Here is a 19,305-nt window from a genome sequence, read left to right as displayed (position 1 = left end):
AGAACGGTTCTCCTCGCATGAGCGACAGATCTTTCCCGCATGTCAATTTCGAAACTAGAATTATCTACGCGATAAAGAGATGGCATGCAAAATGAAACCAATAATAACGTTTTGTCAAAGATTTTGCATGTGCAATAATATTTTCGTCATCCAATATAAGTATTAAAATATATTCATCAGCAATTACAATATAACGTCGATCGGAAAAATAAAAATTCTTTTATACAATAGTTTTAAACTTTCTGTGTAAAAAGTCTTTTTACATTTATTATCTTTATTTAATTAGATAATTTGTGTATAACAATAATTTTTTTGTTCTTGTTTATTATTTTTCTATCTCTGCAACTTTCCAATTCCATTATTAGTTTTATTTTCAACTTTATTGTTCTACAGAGACATTTTCTTTTAAATTGTCATCATGCTGTAAATTTTTCATTTTCTTCCTAATATATATAATAAAATATCGATATAAATATATTTAAAAAATATATAGATAAAAGAGAAATAGAAAAAATATAAAAATTTGTTTTTTTGTACAGGATGCAGATCTACCAGTTGTAGCGATGACGAAGGATCGACTTCAGCTGGCAAACATATCGGTTTTCTGACGTGTCACGCGACTGATAAAATGATATCGAGCGGCTTTGTCTTCCTTCTCTCGTATTATACGTCAAGTTGAACGGAAAGACTGTGATCGCCATCTGGCGTATCTTTCCGCAATACTTGAAGCCATCGCGAAACTCTATCGGTAGCGAAAGAGAGCGTATAACGGTATAATTATAGTTAAAATATACTGCATCGCAAATTTTATAATAATTCCGCATTTTAGTAAAATCATTGTGTTGAATCACTCGAAATTTTTAGAGAACAAATGTTTCATGTTTAATATTAAAAAAAAAAAAAGGATAAATATTTAAAACAAGTAGAAGTATTGCAAAAAGTTCGTTACTTACGAGAAAATAATTATACATTACAATGTGATTTTCGATTTAAATATTATGAAAATTTTGGAATATAATATACAACAGCAGAATTTTTCGGTCATGTACATGATTGTTTTCTCAAATATTTCAATTTAAAAGCAACACATATTGCAAGATGCGAATGCAATGTTCGTAGCATGTTTCTCGTCTGGGCTAATATTTATCCTTAATGCAATTATTAATTACGTGCGTTAGCATGCTCAACACGCGTCTCGCACTCTCGTGACAGAGAAATTTCCTGCGCCACGACCATGATATGATCTTGAAAAAAAATCTTCCACAGAGTATCGCAAATTAACTGCACGTCGTGTCGTTGCACTTTAAAGGCTAGTCCACGCTATAGAATTTTCGGTAAGATCGCTATGATTCGACACTAATTTCACCCAATTCGTATATCTACACATCATGTTTATTGCTAATATTTTAATAAATATTATACAATATTACAGATAATCCTGATTTCTCTTTCTCTCCTTCTTTCTCACTTAAGTTATCGCGAGCTGAAATATTTCCATAAAAAAAATATAAGTTTAAACGAAAATTTGAAATTAAATTAATCTTATACGTAGCATATTTTTAAGCTTGTTTGAGCGGCTTGTGCTAGAACACGAGTTTACGGACGACCTATCGGACGGTGCTTTCGTCGATTGAAAATCAATGACATGCAAGTGGAACGGTAGAAGGTGTACGTTGAAAAGAAGAGTGCGTCGGCCTCTTAAGCGCCGTTTTGTTCAAAGATGTATGTATTTTACCCGATGCATTAGCAAATATATAAAAATTTCCTAAATTATTCTGTTATATAACACTTGAATACTAGTGTAAAATTGAGCGCGTAAAGTTATTGGTTTAAAGTTATTAAATTTTTTATTTACTCGTAATAAAATCGCGTTTTGTAATATTTATTTGCTAATTTAATGAAAAAGTAGTATTACGAATTAATCAAGCTTTTTTACAAATATTAATAAAATTCTAATAAATATTCATGCAAAAGTTTGTTTATAAGCACTTACTCGTTAAACATTAGTCCAAAATTAATAAAAATATGGTTATTTTCGCTATATAAACCATTATAAGCTTCTTTGTTTTGTTCGTTGCAGCTGGTTTCAGAGCCAAAATTCGAGTATTCACAACAATTATTTCTATCTTGATTAGAAAAAAAAAATACTTTAAGGAGCCTGCAGTTTTCAAATTTTGATATCTTTTGGCTCGCATTGCAGCCAAACATTTTTAACAACGGATGAGGAGGCGATCGAATTGCACATCTCACCGCGGAGAGACATCGCTGATATCGCATCATGGAAGCGATTTCGCGTTACCGTCCGAATAAGCCGGAGTATCGATCCGATTATTATCGTCTCATCGCTCGAGAGAGCTGCTGCTGCTGCTGCTGCTGCTGCCGCCACTGTTACTGCCGACGTGACAGTACGACATCGAACGCGAACACGTTGTTAAATGTGCTAGCCAGTGACGATTAGCTGCACTGGCGAAATGCCGTGTAGACTAAATCTGTGCGATCATAACTCGACTGAGGTGATGGCGATGATGCCTGCACACCCAGCTTCAGATACTCGAATTCCGATATGTATTCGACGTGCATATTGGAATTTGACTTTAGAATAACAATAAGCTCTTGGTATGATGAGTAAATTGAATTTGTAGACACATTTGATAAGGACCGGAAAGCGTCTAGTTGAGAGGGGTTCCTTCAATTTAACAAAGTTTTGCCAGATTAGTCATTACTTAAGAATTTATGTATGATTAAATTCTTTGTATAAATATGAAGCAATGTAAAAAGATGTTGCAGTCGATTTTTGTACTGGATTTCGGAATTGAAATAAACAGGACATTTGGCGTCGAATGTGCGAAGAAAAACTGCGTGACTTAAAAGGGAACTTGAAAGTTAGGATCGTATGCTTCGCCGAAGAGCTACATTTACGACTCACGTAGATCTAGTAACAAAGTTTCTATCGAAAAGTTCGGTAGGATTTTAACGAGGACAGTGAGGGTGATGTAGCAACAGCTTATTTGTTGTCCACAGGGACCTCGAAATTTATTATTGTGTCGGATGGAACTTTAAAGAGAATCCAATTTTTCAAAGGTGGTATTTGTTCTGCTATCGAATTGAACTTTTCAAGTAATTTTTCGGATTATTCGGATTATCTATCCGATCTGCCATAAATGTTTTTGACGAATTATGAGCCGTGTTATTCGTGTTAATCAAATATTGTTTCAAATAATAGTGATTATTACGTTAAACAATTTGATTTAATGTAATAAAACAATCAAATTTTTATTCAATAAAACAATATTTTGTAAGAAATAAATTTTTTCTAGTGAAATAAATATAATTCAAACAAATACATATATTAAATTCAAACAAACAGTTCTCTCTGTATATATATATATAATACACAAATTCTTTCAAAAACAATTTTCGTTTTTTTGTCAAATTATGTATAAAAAAAAACATTAAGACCAAGTTAGCATAGTAATCAATTGACTGTGGCAACTTTGGACCACACTTAAGTATACAAGTTGTGCTCAATCTTATATTTATCCGCATTTCTCTCGGCGGGTACGTGATTCGCAAGGTCGTAGCTACATTTGGGTCAATCATAATCCAAGCACCCGGCGCGAAAACTGGATACCACTCATGAATGACTGCATTATCATTATGCCTGCTTCGAGAGCGTCCGAGAAGGCGAACGGGGCAAGGTGAACAGGCCCGTTCTTTTATCCATTGCTGAATTAAGTCCAAATGAAGACATTGGAAGAACCTTTTTCCAATCATCAAAAAATTTGCCTATCTATTTTTATCGATAAAAAAATTGATAGACAATATAATGTAACGAAATTGAATTATTAGTAATCAAATTTTTAGTTGCTAATTTTTGAAATTTGAAGTATGACGAAAAAAATGAAAAAAAGACGAGGAAAGGATAAATTAAAAATTGAATAAAATTAAATACGTGTAATTAATCTATTAATCAATTACTTTTCTTTCTTAAAAGAAAAAAATTATAAATGGATACTACTGTGGAAAAGTGAATCAATAAAAAAATTACATTAAAACAAGTTTCATTGTATAAAATTTTCAATTTTAAAGATATATTGCAGTTAATATATCATTTTTGATATAAATTATTTTATTTATATGTAAAATATTTGAAATAATACACAATCTTTTGAGATTACAAAATGGCACTGCTTCTCAAACATCTTCTAAGCTTCGATATCTTGGATTGGAATTAGGCTCAATGAACAATTATGAAGCGCGTGCGCGTATATGTGTGTGAAAGAGAGAAAGAGAACGTAGATACGATGTTCATCTATGCCATATGGCTTGCGAGAAAAAAATAGAAGAGGAAGTGGTAAGAAGGAGGGGAAAGAGAGAATAAAGCGACGGGTCAAACTCGATTGTGCACAAGCACGACAAGTTTGCGAATGATTCAGCGCTCATACTATTCTGCTTGGTGTCTAATTGATCGCGATTGAACGCGCGTCCCGTGACGAGACCTGTAATGCGGCTTCCGAGATGGCAAGAAAAACAGACGCCCTCGCGTCTTTTCAGACAAAATAACAGTCCGCTCGTATGCACGATATAATGTTTTGTGATACAGTCACTCGGCAATCGGCAATTATTAGAATAGTATTATGAGAAAAATGCATCAGAAATATATATAAAATTTCAATGAAAAGCAACGTTAGTGATGTCTTCGTATTGTATAAATATTCCTTTTTTTATGCTGCCTATAACCCTGCATATTATTTCTTTTCTTATTTTTATATTAATTTTGTAATATTTTTGAACCTTTTAATTGTATTAAATTTATTTAAAACTTTTTCAATTAATATTTTTATAATAAAATACGCAAAACGAAATTAAAATTTACTGATATCAGGCTATGTGCCATAAATTCAAAGTTTGTGTGTATAACATAAAGGATGGAAAATCTATAACACGCCAGCTAAAAATAATGTAATAAGTTTTAAACCTACGAGAATTTGCATCGAGTACAAACACTATAGCATCTATTACCATAATTCTGTGGATATTTGCGCGTTTTAAAACATAATGTCTTGGTAGGAAATATTATAATGTCATAGAAAGAAAATCTATGGAAAAACTCGAAACAAATTGTATCTAGTACAAGCTCTCGTTAAAAATTTATTGTATAAATTTTTAACCGTAGCGCTTGTTGCATGCACAACCTCTTTTTACCAGATATTTAAAAATTGTAGATATATGCAAATCGTGTTTCTCCGTGTAAAAATTATTTTTTCAAATAATATAAATATAAAAGTTTATTATTTTATCGTTTATCACGTAAAAAATCCGATGTGTTCTTTTGATTTTCCGGTGAGGAAAACGTCATTAGCGGCGAAGTGCAATCTCGAAATTGCATTAGATAAATGTGATTACGAACGCATCCGCGATTTACAATCATCATCATCAGCGATTGCTGGACAAATGTGTAGAGAAAGCGTATCCGTAAAAAGCGGTGTAGTCCTAGTTTATTAGTTAGCGTGAATCGCACTTATAAACAAGACATGAGCATAGAATTATCCGACAATATAAATTGTCGTCATTGAGTTTGCCGAAAGAACGCATCTGAAGAAAGTAATTTTCCTCAATCTCGCAAGTCGCATTAGCGCTTAAATGTTGATTTAATGACATTCATTTTCATGATCTTCTTTTCACTTTAATAATATAAGAAGTGTCTATGTCTATGTGTACCTTTTATAATAAATTGCATTCGTATCAGACTCAAATTAACGTTTCTAAAAAAACTGTCAATTAGATTATAATTTGTAATACGTTTTTGCCTTGAGTTATATAAATTATATTTTAAAAATACATCAGATTTAATACAAACCAAGTAAAGTTGCTAAAAAAAGTTAAAACGATTATATTTAGATTCATATCTGTGGAAATCGACACAATAATTTTGCATTTATGTTAATGCTTATGTCCGAATCAATGCTAATCTGATCAAATCGCTATTGTGATTTGGCAAAGTATCCAGTGAAAGAGAACTGACACGCGCAAGATAAAAAGACGGCCTTGTCTCGCCGTTGTTCTTGCATCTTCCGAGTGTTAACCGGGTTAATTAAGCTTATCGACGTTATTCTGCACGACTTTGGTACCGTTACGTCGTGCAGGGTCAGAGAGAAGATTTTAACGTTTCATAATCCGGATATATATGCAGTTCTTCGATTCGACTTTGCGATTTATATTATTAATAAGGCGGAACACGTGGATAACAGATCATATTTTGCCATTAAATCAAATCAAATCGCAAATGATAATAAAAAAGTGTCTATAATTTGTTCTTCCTGGATTATTATTATTATATGTTAATATGTTGTAATTATATTATGATTTTTCTTATAATTTATTATAATTAATTTAAACATACTTTTTTTAGAAATCATATTTGAATAAAAAGCTACTTAAAAACATGATTAATACAGATATCAATTATTTAAAAATAAATTTAGGCTAAGATTTGAATTAATTACAGAATAAAAACTTTAAAATAAAACCTACATGATACAAGGAGAAATATACACAAATAATTATTTTTCATATTTCTGCTTAAAACAAGTTACATTCCTTATATTTTTTTTATTAAACACATTAAGCAAATTATTAGAATTATGCAAAAGAATAATACCCGTCATATATATATCCGTTTATAAATAACCGAAATTTTTATATTCGATAGTCGGAGAACGGTATGTTATGCAGCAATCTGGACATAAAAGTACTCAAAAGTGAGAGTCTGGCTGTCACAAACAGTTCTTCAATGGAAATATGTAGGGCGCAATATATATATATAGATTTTGCATTGCAAGGTTTATTAGTTTAGATTCGTTATTTTTTTCAATCAAAATTATTTTTTTAACAGGCTTTAATTTCGATATAATTATAATGATAATTTTGATATTAAAAATAAACTTCTTTCAACAAAAATATCTCACAATCAGATAAGACTGGATTAAGATCTGCAATTAAAATTAAAATTAAGCTAAATAATCTGTTATTAAAGATTTAAAAAATGTGTTATTAAAGTAACGAGACTATATTATTAAAATTACGGTTAAGGATGTTCCGCGAGATCACCCCCTCCTCCTGTTTACACATCAATCAATCAATAAACCAATGTATTCATAAATGATCTATTTATGTATATGGCAATGAGAATCTGCACGCGTTATGCAAGTTTGTATATGAACACGTACGTCCGCTGTTTGACTATAAACACGGTGGATTCTATTCTACATGACGTGCGATATATGTGCGCTAAATTTCCGTGACATAAGTTCAATCGATTTTTGTGACGAAACCGTGGCAGACGTGGCGCCATTAAATTGACAAGTATCATTTTGAGCCGCCGCCGTTGAAAACAGATACAATGTCATCGACCGGCGAAATCGAACTCGACGCCCGAGCCCTATTCAAGGTCCAATGACTCGATGACCGATTAAATCATTGTCGATTACAGATACCGTACGATTGTCGTCGCGCGACCGGCATAGCTGCAATGTTGAGTGGTATGTACGTATGCGATACGACATCGGGGCATCGTGAGTCAGTTAACTAACAGTATAAATCAGCATTTAATATACCGTAAGATGAGATCACATTGAGCTGGCGAAGGTAATCTCACGCAAGTGAAAAACGTTTTACGGTAGATTATGAAAAAGAAACAATTAAGAGATGTTGTGGAGATAAGAATCAAAGCTTATATGTTTTTAATAAAATTCAATAAGATTAAGAGAGAAACAGAATCACACAGATAGTAAGCATCACACGTTAATAAATTTTCTGTAATAATAAAGTGAATCGTAATTACAGACTTGTCTCGTTAAGACATAATTTCGCTTAATATCGACATTTAAGAGATTAAATCTACTTTATATTTTATTTAAGAGAGAGATCACATCTCGCCCTTATTGCATTTCAACACATTGTGGATTGTGGATAATTCACGTAGACCGTTCATTAACGTTCGCGACGGTTAAACTGGTACAATCGAAAGTCATAACCGCGCGCCGTTAATTATTGGGCCGAGGGATTAATTCGTTCGATAACTCATCGACGCTCTCACGAGCGTGAAAACGTGAAAGCTTCCTGCCCAGTGACGACGATAAAGCACCGGCGTACCACTGCCAAGAGAGAAAATTCGAAAGCCGTTGGTCGTGAAAACCTGTTCGGCCGAGTCATCGGCTACGGATTCCCGTTCTGTCCCATTCGAGACGAAATCTGGGCTAGATGTGTGTATGTGTGTGTATATATGTTTGTGGAAAAAAGGTCTACCAGATTTGTCGGCTTATTTATGACACGTGTCTTTTGGTTAAATCATATTTGAGTTCGTACGATATGTTTACGGCGACAAACTGCAGTGAAACCGAATAGATTTCGTCGACTAGAAGATGCCTTGTCCATAAGAACGGATAAAATTTCTATGTATTCAATAGTAAAATGTTCAAATGTAAAATATATTGACAATAAGAGAATATAGACATGTGAAAACACAATTAATAAGAGAATATGTCTTAATTCGGCCATAGTTATATCTTCATCACTGATACCTACTTGTGTACTTTTATATACTTTTCAAAAAGTTCATTGAACTGTGCGCCGAATAAATTTTCGGTCTTTAAAACACAGTCGTAAGATTAGTAGCAATTAAATCACAACAATTAAATTGAATTAAAGTATCAATTTATAATTAAAAAATGTAAAAAAAAACATGTATCCTCTCAGATGAGAAACCATTCTTCGCAAATTTTTAATTTTAACCTTTCTTAGCTTAATTAAGAAAGCGTTGCTGTGGGATACCAAGCGATCGCCCTATACCCATAGAGAGACGTCACGAAGCAACTTTGCGATACGTGTGATGTCATAATATGGAGCAGTATTTTGCCTTTTACGCGGTTCAAGGACGCGTTGCAACAGGAAGAACGTACTTGAACATATCTGGAGGTCGCAAGAACGATAAACGCGGTTTCGATAAAGATGTAAAATGTGCCGCGATAAGTTTCGACCAGAAACGGTTCACATATGTAAGCTCTACGTCAGCTTCAGCTGAGCTCACTTCAACGAATCTTGAGAAACGCGTGCTGCGACTCCCAGCCATTTCTGTCGAACACTTTCTTCCGTCTGCGAGCGTCGACCCGTAAAGTTTAACATATTACTTGTGACGAGGCACATGTTGACCGACCTACCGACGACAGCGAAACATTCCAGGCCCAGAGACAATGAAGCATGATAGAACGATGATTCCGCGTGTCTGAGGGGGCACTCGCTTCATCCGAAGTGGATAATAATGGGCTTTTCTTATGTGCGTATTCACGTCTTAATTAAATGATCGAGCGTATTTTAGAACTTCTTATGGTATCGTTAATAAAAAAAAAAGTTCCACAAAAATAGAAAACAAACACGTTAAACAAGCTTGTGTTTTATCTGTGATTAAAAAGCGATTAAGAATTTCTATTGTTCGCGCAATAATGAGCGTGTTACACGTATAATTCTCTTCGCACACGCATATTTTATTATGCAGCTGCTCGAAATAAATAATTTTTGCATGTGATTTACATTACATTGTTACGATTGTAAATTAGTCGAATTTAAATTAAGGTTATTTTGACTGGTAACACAATTAGGCGATTGTAACTCGTATAAACTTTTCACAAGCTTATTCTACTGCCAGGCGGCTTTGTATCTACGAGATCGTCTGTATACGAGATATTTTCTCGCGATATTTCATATTGCACTACGCAATCAGCAATTAGGGAAACGTCATGACATTGCGTAAAAGAAAGTCCGCCGCCGCGCCGTCGTCGCCGGCAAAATCGAATTTGCCGAGCAAATCAACCGTGACGTTATGTCACCGCGCGCGTATAGTCGATCAGCCAGGGTCAGTCATAAAACGTATATGTAAACTCGCAAAGCGGCGCACTCGTGACATTTTCAACCCCCGGCTCGTTCGTTAAGGAAAGGTTCAAAGGTCGAGAAGTGGTTTGTGGCACCACCAAGCACGTATACATATAACACGCGATATTTAAAAAAACATGTAGTACCCTCCGAACCTCTTTTCCAATTTACCAGCCCATTCACCTTCGCCACGCTTATGACTGCTGCATTTCCCGAGAAGTTTCTAACGAGGCCGAAGTAGATTCTTTAGCCGATTAATTACCAGAAAGAATCGATAAAATTTTTGATAGTTTTTTGTAAATCAAATGTAAATTAGGCATTAAATAGAACACGACAGCGTTTATAGTTCATAGGTTGCGGATACACAGAGAGAAATATTTCTTTAAAATTTGATAAAATTTACTACAAAAAAATGTAAGCTTTGAAACAAGCAAACAAAACTATTTATTTGAAGTAACAAATACGATTATTTGAGTTTTCTAATAATATATATCATGGTCACAAATAAATCTTTTTTCTCACTTATTTGAGTTAAATAATTTTATGACTTTGTTAAAATAATTTTGTCGTTTCAATGTAAAATACTTATTAAATATTATATTTATTATATATATTTATTATAATAAAATATTTTTTTCTATTTAATGAATGTTTCTATTTGACTAACTAAATTAGTCAATTTTTGTTTGACTAACTAAATTTATTACAAGTCAATTCCACTTTTGGCATATGATGCCTCTCGCGTCAATGGAAGCAAAATAGAGACTTTTGCAGAGAGAATTAATTGATCAAGAATCGTGTCAGCAATCACTTCGACCGATACTAGCGTTCTACCGCACGCCGATTGGGATCAATGCTTTGACTCTAAAAAGGACAGATTGAGCATTCTTGCAAAAATGTTCCTATGTCGAGAACTATTGCCCGGACTCAGGGATAAAGCTCTTTTTGTCTCCCATGTGCGCGCATCTTTATAGTAAGAAAGTGGCTGCCTCGCAGTGAATGGTCGAATTATCCGTTCTCATGCGTAGTAGATTGCGCGTGAGGCTATTGTCGCAAATAAGATTAATGTTTGTTTCGAATAAAACATTAAGTGAAAGAAATAACTTTATTACTTATTACATTAAATATATTTTTACCTATTCTTTTTCAAAGATATATTTTATTTTACTCAATAATATTTTATGTAATTAAAGTATTATTTGATTTAAAAAATAGTTTTAAATAATAGTGCTTTTTCGTTCAAATAATACGGTTTAATACGACAAAACAAGACTTTTTTTAGTCAATAAAAATAATGTTTAGTTTAAATAAAATTAATAAATCCAAACAATTGAAAGAAAAATTTCAATCAATTCAAAGAAATCGTTCTCTCTGTATAGTCACACTAAAAGACAATTATTGCAAGTATTTTTAAAATAAGTTTGAGTATTTATCTTTATTTTTATGAACATTACTAACAATTTTTAATTCAAAGTATAATATAATTTAGAGCGGACATTTTTAGCTATTGACTCGGTATCTTCAGTAATACATACAAGAAATATGAACTTGGTTCAGAAAATCAGAAACATTTCCGAACTGAAAATCTCGGGAAATGCAAAATCTCTCATTGTCTCTGAGATGGGAAGAGTTGCGGTCGTTTTAGATGAGAATGTGAAGCACAAAGGACGACGAACAACATGGTCTTCCGCCGGTTTGCGGAAAGAGATACTCGGAGTAGTTAATCGGATTTTGAACAACTTACCTTGGAGTTTGTGACGTGGTCGGCAGGCACGGATTCCGGAACAGTTTGCAGGGTGCTCCGCATGCTAGCGGACATTGTAGGCCAGCCAGTTTCACTCCAGTCTTAGACCTTCCTGCGACGATGTGTCGATGCACCCTCTTCTCCCCTCACGCCTGGAACAAAGAAAGGATATTCACATGATCTATAATCTCCTGAGATTAATGTACCTGTATTGATAGAAATAAGAATGTCATTTTACTGTGAGAATCAGTGATCATTTTTAATCTCCAATTTACCAGTTAAAATACAGAATAATTTGTAATTTTATCTCTAAATATTATATTTACCATTCAAATGAAATAAAGTTTCCGCGTGGTAAATATTATTTCAGTTTATTATCTGAAAGTAAAAGTTATGGCATGATAGTAAAACATTCACATTTTCTGAAAACTTTATTTCATTTAAATGGTAAATGTAATGTTTAAAAGTAAAATTATAAATCAATCTGTACTTTAACTGCGTAATCGTTAGTCACCATCAATTCTCACAGTAAAATGATTAAATGCTATTTTACGAGTATATATTATATAAAATTTATTTTTTTAAACATTAATATTTTAAAATCAATAACTACTTTATTTTTATCAAAAAACGTTTATTCTATTCACATTTATACTAGTAAAAGTATAGATTTCACATTTCATAGATATTGGATATTTGGCTTAATTTCCTATTAACCATTATGGTTTGAAAAAATGTCTGAATGCACAATATGTTTGGAATGTTAATCTGTAAGCATCAATCAAACACTGGAAGGAAGCTTTTTTTTCGATGAAAATACTGAATATTGTAAGTTTTAATATTTTGAATGTTAATGTTGCAAGTTTTACATTTAAATATGCTGACATAATATAATTCACAGTATAATTCTTATTTTTATTGTGATTTTTTAATCTTGAGATGTTTCTAATTAGAAGATTAGAATACAAGCTAAAGATAATACATACTTTATTGCTTATAAAGAACTGAACTGATACTAGCATGTACATACATGCTTCCAGAATAATTCTAATGTGCATATTCTAATGCGTACACTTTTTATTTAAATACCGGGATATCACAATACTGCGAGTAAAACTCCCATGTCAGACTGTAAATTTATTGCATTGGAGTGAAATTTAAGTACAAGTATTTAAAATATCATAGATAAATTTAACAATACTGGAGATAAATCTACAAATAATTTATAAATATATTAAATTAAATTAATTTTTTACAACTTTCAATTAAAGTAAGAGAAATAATACAAGTTTTAACAAAGTTGTAAAAAATTGAAAATAATCGATAAATTTATCAAAAAATAAGTAAATTGCCTTTGTAAATTTGTATCGATTTTTATCAGTATGCTTTTTTTCGACATAAAGCGAAAAAATTTACGATCGAAAAATACAGTCTACTTTGAATAATCCACATGTGACTTAACATAAAAAGTTTATAGTGTTGACAAAAACAATCGAGTAGCGTTAACTTCTGCAATATTATAATTCCTGCCTTTGCTAAAGGAGCTAAACGAATAGAAGCATTTGTAATAAATATCCGCACACACTCGATACAAGAAAGAATACAATTAGTACAATACATATATTTAAGAATGTTTAGCTATGCAACATCAGCTAAAAGTTATTTAAATTTAAAAACTGTAGGCTGGTTAAGTTTATTCGTTTTTTTTCCAAATCAACGACAAAATATTTCGATCGTGACCACCCGAATTTAGGCTCTAAAATTATAATAGCTTAAAAAAGCACATAATTTAGCGTATAATAAATTATATAATGTAATAATTAATCAGATTTTGCTGTAGTTTTAGAAAAATAACCTTTAAACGAATAAATAGATCACATTTAAACTTTTTTGAACGATTTTATTAGAATATTAGTAAATTAGTAAAAAAAATTGATTTAATTCGTAATGTTACTTTTTCCTTCAAGTTTGCAAATAAGTACTAATTTTGTATAATTTTACATAGAAATAAAAAGTTTACATAGAAACAAAAAGTTAAACTTAATTTTTAAACCAACAAGGTCGTAACTAACGTAGTTTAACTTCAAAACACTTTAACTTATTGTCTATCTTTTTCTATTTCTATTAAACAGAATTTAAAATTAAGACATTATGCAAACGGGTGTGTAAGGAAATTGTGCTCAAATTTTACACAAATATTACATAATAATAGAGCAATGTATAAAACTTTTATAATTTATGGTAACATGTAAAGTATGACACCTGTATTTTTAATTCAAGAACAATCATCTAAAAAATAAAGTTTATATCACAGACAATCTTTTCATTAATTCAAAATTCACACTTGTCTTTCATTCAAAGATTTCAATTTGTACAACAAGTTATGACTTATATATTCACAATATTGATCTGTGAAACTATCTGGGATGTAGAAGATACTCCAGGTAATCGTTTATAAAATTAATCGAATATGATAAGAATTTTATAATATTATAAATTCAAAATAATATAAATTTAAATAAAATTTTGGTTAAAAAGCAATATAAGCTATTAATATATTTATGTTTACGATATAAAAAGGTTTATATCGCATTTCTATTAACCTTTATTTTTATTTTTATTAAAGTGCTCCGGACATTTTTTTATTCATATTCATATAATATATAATAAACAAATGTAATAAATCATTTTTAATAATTTAGAGCAAAGACAATATAAATAAATGTCTATAATAGCCACTTGTTCGCTTTATTTTATATTTTTTGCCCTTTTCTACTTTTCTTTTCAAAATGTGCAAAACAAAAACTCGCAATATAATTATTTAATTTCTTTATTTTTAGAAATGCTACCATAATAAGTTGGTTCTTCTAATTGTTAATGTTAGTTTCTCCTTAGTTTTTCAGAAAATATTGATTAAATCTATATTCATAATGTCATTAGATATTAATAAACTATAGAACAACCAATAATATACAATAAACAAAATATTAATGACAAATAATATACAATAAACAAATATTAATGACTAATTAAGATTTAAAAATTATTCTAGATGATCGTTTACCACCCTCCCCCCTCTCACCCCAAAAAGATAACTATTTCTAGATTATAACATATTGAAATTTCTTATATAAAAATATTTATTACTTAAAAAAATTTATTATCAGTTTGTTTCAATTATCCTTTCGTATATCTTCGATATCTGCAGACAACAATTACAACGTTTACACGCATATACAGAATACGTTGGCAATAAGGCCACCCTTAACCAAGCGGATCGATAATCTCATTTTCACCCAATTTAGCTGAGGGCAAAATCGATCTTACGTAGACGCGGCGCCCGATATAGCGACGTAATCGCACTGATTGACAAAGTGTGCTTTATTAATTGCTATGCATGGTAAACCGTGGGCTTCAATTACCACGCCGACGGTATCCGCGCGGTGCTGCCGGCGTACGCACACCTATCATCCGATTGTTATACATGCGTATGCGCGCGCGGTCGAGCAACTATGAAACGATCGACACTATACATACGGTGTTTACATGCGGAGAGGCACAATGCGAGTGAAACACAATTACATATGTTACTCGGCGGCAAAAGGCAACGAAAATGTCGGCGCTAACGAGTTTTTGCGGCTGTCACGCAATAAGCTAGTGCGTATCGCAATTATTATTAGTTGTTAGCTGCGCGTTATTACACGTATATATTTATATATGTACCGATCGAATGCAATCACATATGTTATTATCGCCGATAGTATATTTAAAGTTTTTCTTTTAACACGTATGTAACCGCACTAATCAACTTTGAAAACTTTCGTTTAGCTTCTAATTCAAATGTGTACGTGCGAGTAATATTTCGTAAACTCACGAGGATATAAAAACGTTATATAGGTTTACGACAAGTCTCTCCGGTCGACATAAAATACCAGCTTGTTCTTTTGGTTTTAAATTTTACGTCAGGCTACGGCTGCGGCTGCAGCGGTCTGGAAAAGGGCTAAAAAGGATACGATCCTTCGCGCCGAAACGGGCGGACTCACAAGTAGGCGAGCGTGAATCATACCTCGCGACAACGGATACAGACGGAACGTAACATCGGGCCAACTTGGGCTCTTATATGTCTGCTGACCCACGGCACAGGCGATACGTATATTACAATTCTATTTATACATACGCGACAAGTGCGACCGTGTTTCCGCGCGAAACACGTTGCCGATGTCCATATTTTGAATAAGTTGAAAAATTAGCCGTGTTAAAATTGCTTCGTAACGCAGCATTAGGCACACTGTCGAATGTTTCGTTTGCGATTTATCTTAATACAGTGTGAGAACCGTATATATACCGATGATGTCAGAAGAAATGAGGAAATTTACAGAAATTGCTGACGACAAATGATCATAAATTACGCTTTTAAAAATATCTACAGTAGTGGAAAAAAAGATTTAAAATTAACACTTTAGAAATAGATTTTCTGCTTTGTATTTATTGACGTCATCGATATATATATATTTAAAGTGATTATTATATCGCTTTAATCGACCAATAAACCAACTCAAAATCTCTTCAAGGTTTACTTTATCAGAAATATCTCATTAAATCAAAAAAGAGCTTCTTGATTGTAGAAAAAAAAAACACTAATTTTATCATCTGTGATTGGATAAGTATAAAATGCCCATATTATCAAGCTAAGAAGAAATAAGCTTTAAAATAGTATAACTGACGCATTATATTCTAAGGTGCGAACAAAATCAACAGTCCGATGACACTCTCTAGTTTTGGTTTTACCTAAGGTTTCTATCTAATCGAGCGGAACAAGAAATCTGCGGAAACGGTTGAAAGGGAGAAACGTCGGCAGCAGAGAAAAAGAACAAACGCGAAAGAAAAGATACGTATATACCGGGTGGTCCACACTTGGCGATATTCAAGCATTATGATAGATACTGTGTGTGTAAAAAGATCAGAGTGATATAATATTAAAGATGCTTCTCTAAATAGAAAGTTTCTAGATAAATTCAGAACTAGCTAAAAATATATATTGCAGCTTTTTAAGTAATTTATATAATTGATAAAGTAATATTTAAATGTATAATATGTAAGGGGAATGCCCAAATTATATGTAGGTCGAATCCTAATTATACGGAAAATAAAATGTTTTGTAGACATACATATTTTAACATTGGATATTATTTTGAAAACAATTATTCAATTTATTAATAATAATGAATTAAAAATACTTTATTGAGTTCTTATCTTTTCTCTACAGAATTTTTATTAATTATGTAAATTCTCTATCAATCAACAAATAATGATCCTCTTATAAAGTTTTTATAATCTATAATATGTAATCTGTAAAAATCGAACACATACGTCGTATTTTTTTCATTTGCCATAGAATTTTTTCTTAAAATTTTGATTACGTTTTAACATCAAATTTAAAGATCAAGATCGCATGTGGATCACCCTATGCAGTACGTATTTGATAGTATATAAATGTGCGTGCGGAGTTCGTATCTCTCGAGATTGGTTGGGTGAAACAAGGTTGGCGAAAGTCCCTCAGCATTGAGATTAATAATCCCAGTGGGCACTATCTCTTTCGCTACGTGACTATAGAAGGAGGATAGTCGATATTGCCGTAAAATTCAGTCAATTTCACGATTTAAGTCGACAGATCGCGTAACATTTCACCGATTTTAAGAAAATTTAGGAAACAAACACATGTCTTTGAAACCATTGCGCAATGATCGTAGATGGTGTATGCCTGTATGGAATTAATATATTAAAGCCAAAATTGCACATATCAATCATTTCACTCAATTCAATAACACAATTAAGAGAATTTAATTTAATTAAGATAATTTTCACTCTTTTTTATTTATAAATCTTTATTTGCTTAGGCTTATGTTTACTTCCAGTATGATGGACAACGTTCGGCAAAAAACCATCAACTAGAAAAGTCGATATTTACACAATTTTTTTCTATGCCTTTTGCGAACAATAACTGCACGCACGCACGTGTGTAGAAATTGATGAATATTAAATTAATACGTTTGAGAAAGCGAAATAGTCTCTCGGCGTATTTTATGCGCATTTTGTGCAGCGACACGTGACCAGGAACAAGGAATTAAAAAAGAAATTACGGAAAGCGTTTCCTCTACAATTCTAAAGGAATCGTACAATAATTAAATTAAAACAATTCTAATTATCTAACATAAAAAATAATTATTTATATTATCATCAAGGATAGCATTAATAATCCGGTTTAAATAGAGAATCAGCTAAATTGTTAAAGATAAATAAATATGAAAATTTAACCCGCAGATAAACATTCGTATATTTTGTCCCTATTAAACAATGCTTGAAAAAGATAATACTTGAAAGACGCGATACCAATATTTATCAAATGCGTAAACGCGGTGAGAAACAAATGAAATGACACGAACCGCAAGCGCCAGTAAAGATAACGATTCAGTACAGGCCGCTGAAGATCGTAAAGTTCGCAAGCAAGCAAGCAAGCACCTCTTTACGAGCAAGCGAACGTTACCTCACAATCAGACATAATTAAAAATAGTAACTTATGTGACGTGTTACATAAAAGTGCGTCGCCGCTTACGAAAATCGGCATTCATGTCCCGAATCTTTTGTTTCGATAAACACACACACGCATTTTGATGTAATCCTGAGATTGTGCAAAGTATAAAAAGTATCGTGGGACTAGTTGGGCAACTTTTCATATTAAAACTGTTATAAATCTTCACATAATTAATTAGAGACTAATGACAATGGCTTTAACGGAATGTATATTTATTTAGCTCAATAATTAAACATTTATATATTTTATATGCTATATTTGGTGGAATAAAAGAATTCATATTAAATGTGCAAAAAGTCAGAATAATTTTCAATGTATTCCACCCATAAGACATATTTTTTAGGCCATCCGAAAGGATAAGTGGAGAAATATGAAAAAAATTATTGTAACAAAGTTAAATATTATTAAAAGAAAAAAAAAAGAGATTATATATTAAAAAATCTCTATTAAAAATCTTTATCAAGTTTTTTTTAATTTGTATCTGTCATTTACAATGTGTAATATATTCAACAATTAATACTTTATTACTATAACGTAAACATAAAAATTTAGACAAATTTTAAACAATGAAGAAGACAGATTTAATTTAAGCATCTCAATTTATGAGTTGCGTTAGGTAAGACAGAGCTCAACTAGCCCTCTACTAGAATATGATAAATATTTTTATAACTAAAAAATTATAAATGTAATGTAACTTTAACATTAAAATTAAAAAATACATTAATAATTTGTGTAAAAAGAAAACATCTGGTCACTTCAATTACTGAGTAGATCAAAAAGATCATTCACATGATACTTTTACGTTTCGTGCACAAAAAAATAAATTAAAAAGCGTATGTATTCGCTCGTTGACGACCGTATGCAGACTAGCATATTCAGCGCAATAGTTCCCATGTTTGTGCTTTCTTAGCATCAACATATCGTAACGCATTTTGTTTATTAAGATATTCTTATATACGTCCTCAACTAGTCCCGTTCTAACTTATGTATTCTTATATGAACACTTAAGCCAATTTCCATAATACACAATAATCAAAAGATT

The 19,305-nt window shown here is 31.8% G+C and overlaps 1 protein-coding gene across 4 annotated transcripts in view; it reads right to left on the bottom strand.

Annotated features, from left to right (window-relative positions):
• The window catches only part of LOC105837498 (serine/threonine-protein kinase MARK2), a 125,800-nt gene that overhangs the window by 94,763 nt on the left and 11,732 nt on the right, over positions 1-19,305 (bottom strand). For 3 of the 4 annotated variants that reach the window (XM_036284385.1, XM_036284386.1, XM_036284387.1), the window contains exon 2: positions 11,672-11,823. In XM_036284385.1, the coding sequence (XP_036140278.1) occupies positions 11,672-11,746 (75 nt within the window). In that variant the 5' untranslated portion in view covers positions 11,747-11,823. Of the gene's footprint in view, positions 1-11,671; positions 11,824-19,305 lie in introns of those variants that run through there. The other variant, XM_036284384.1, reaches the window with a different exon arrangement.

The sequence above is a fragment of the Monomorium pharaonis genome, chromosome 3, assembly GCF_013373865.1.
Source record: "Monomorium pharaonis isolate MP-MQ-018 chromosome 3, ASM1337386v2, whole genome shotgun sequence".
NCBI lineage: Eukaryota > Metazoa > Arthropoda > Insecta > Hymenoptera > Formicidae > Monomorium > Monomorium pharaonis.
Note: the sequence above shows the minus strand (reverse complement) of the source record. Positions and strands in the feature narration are given on the sequence as shown.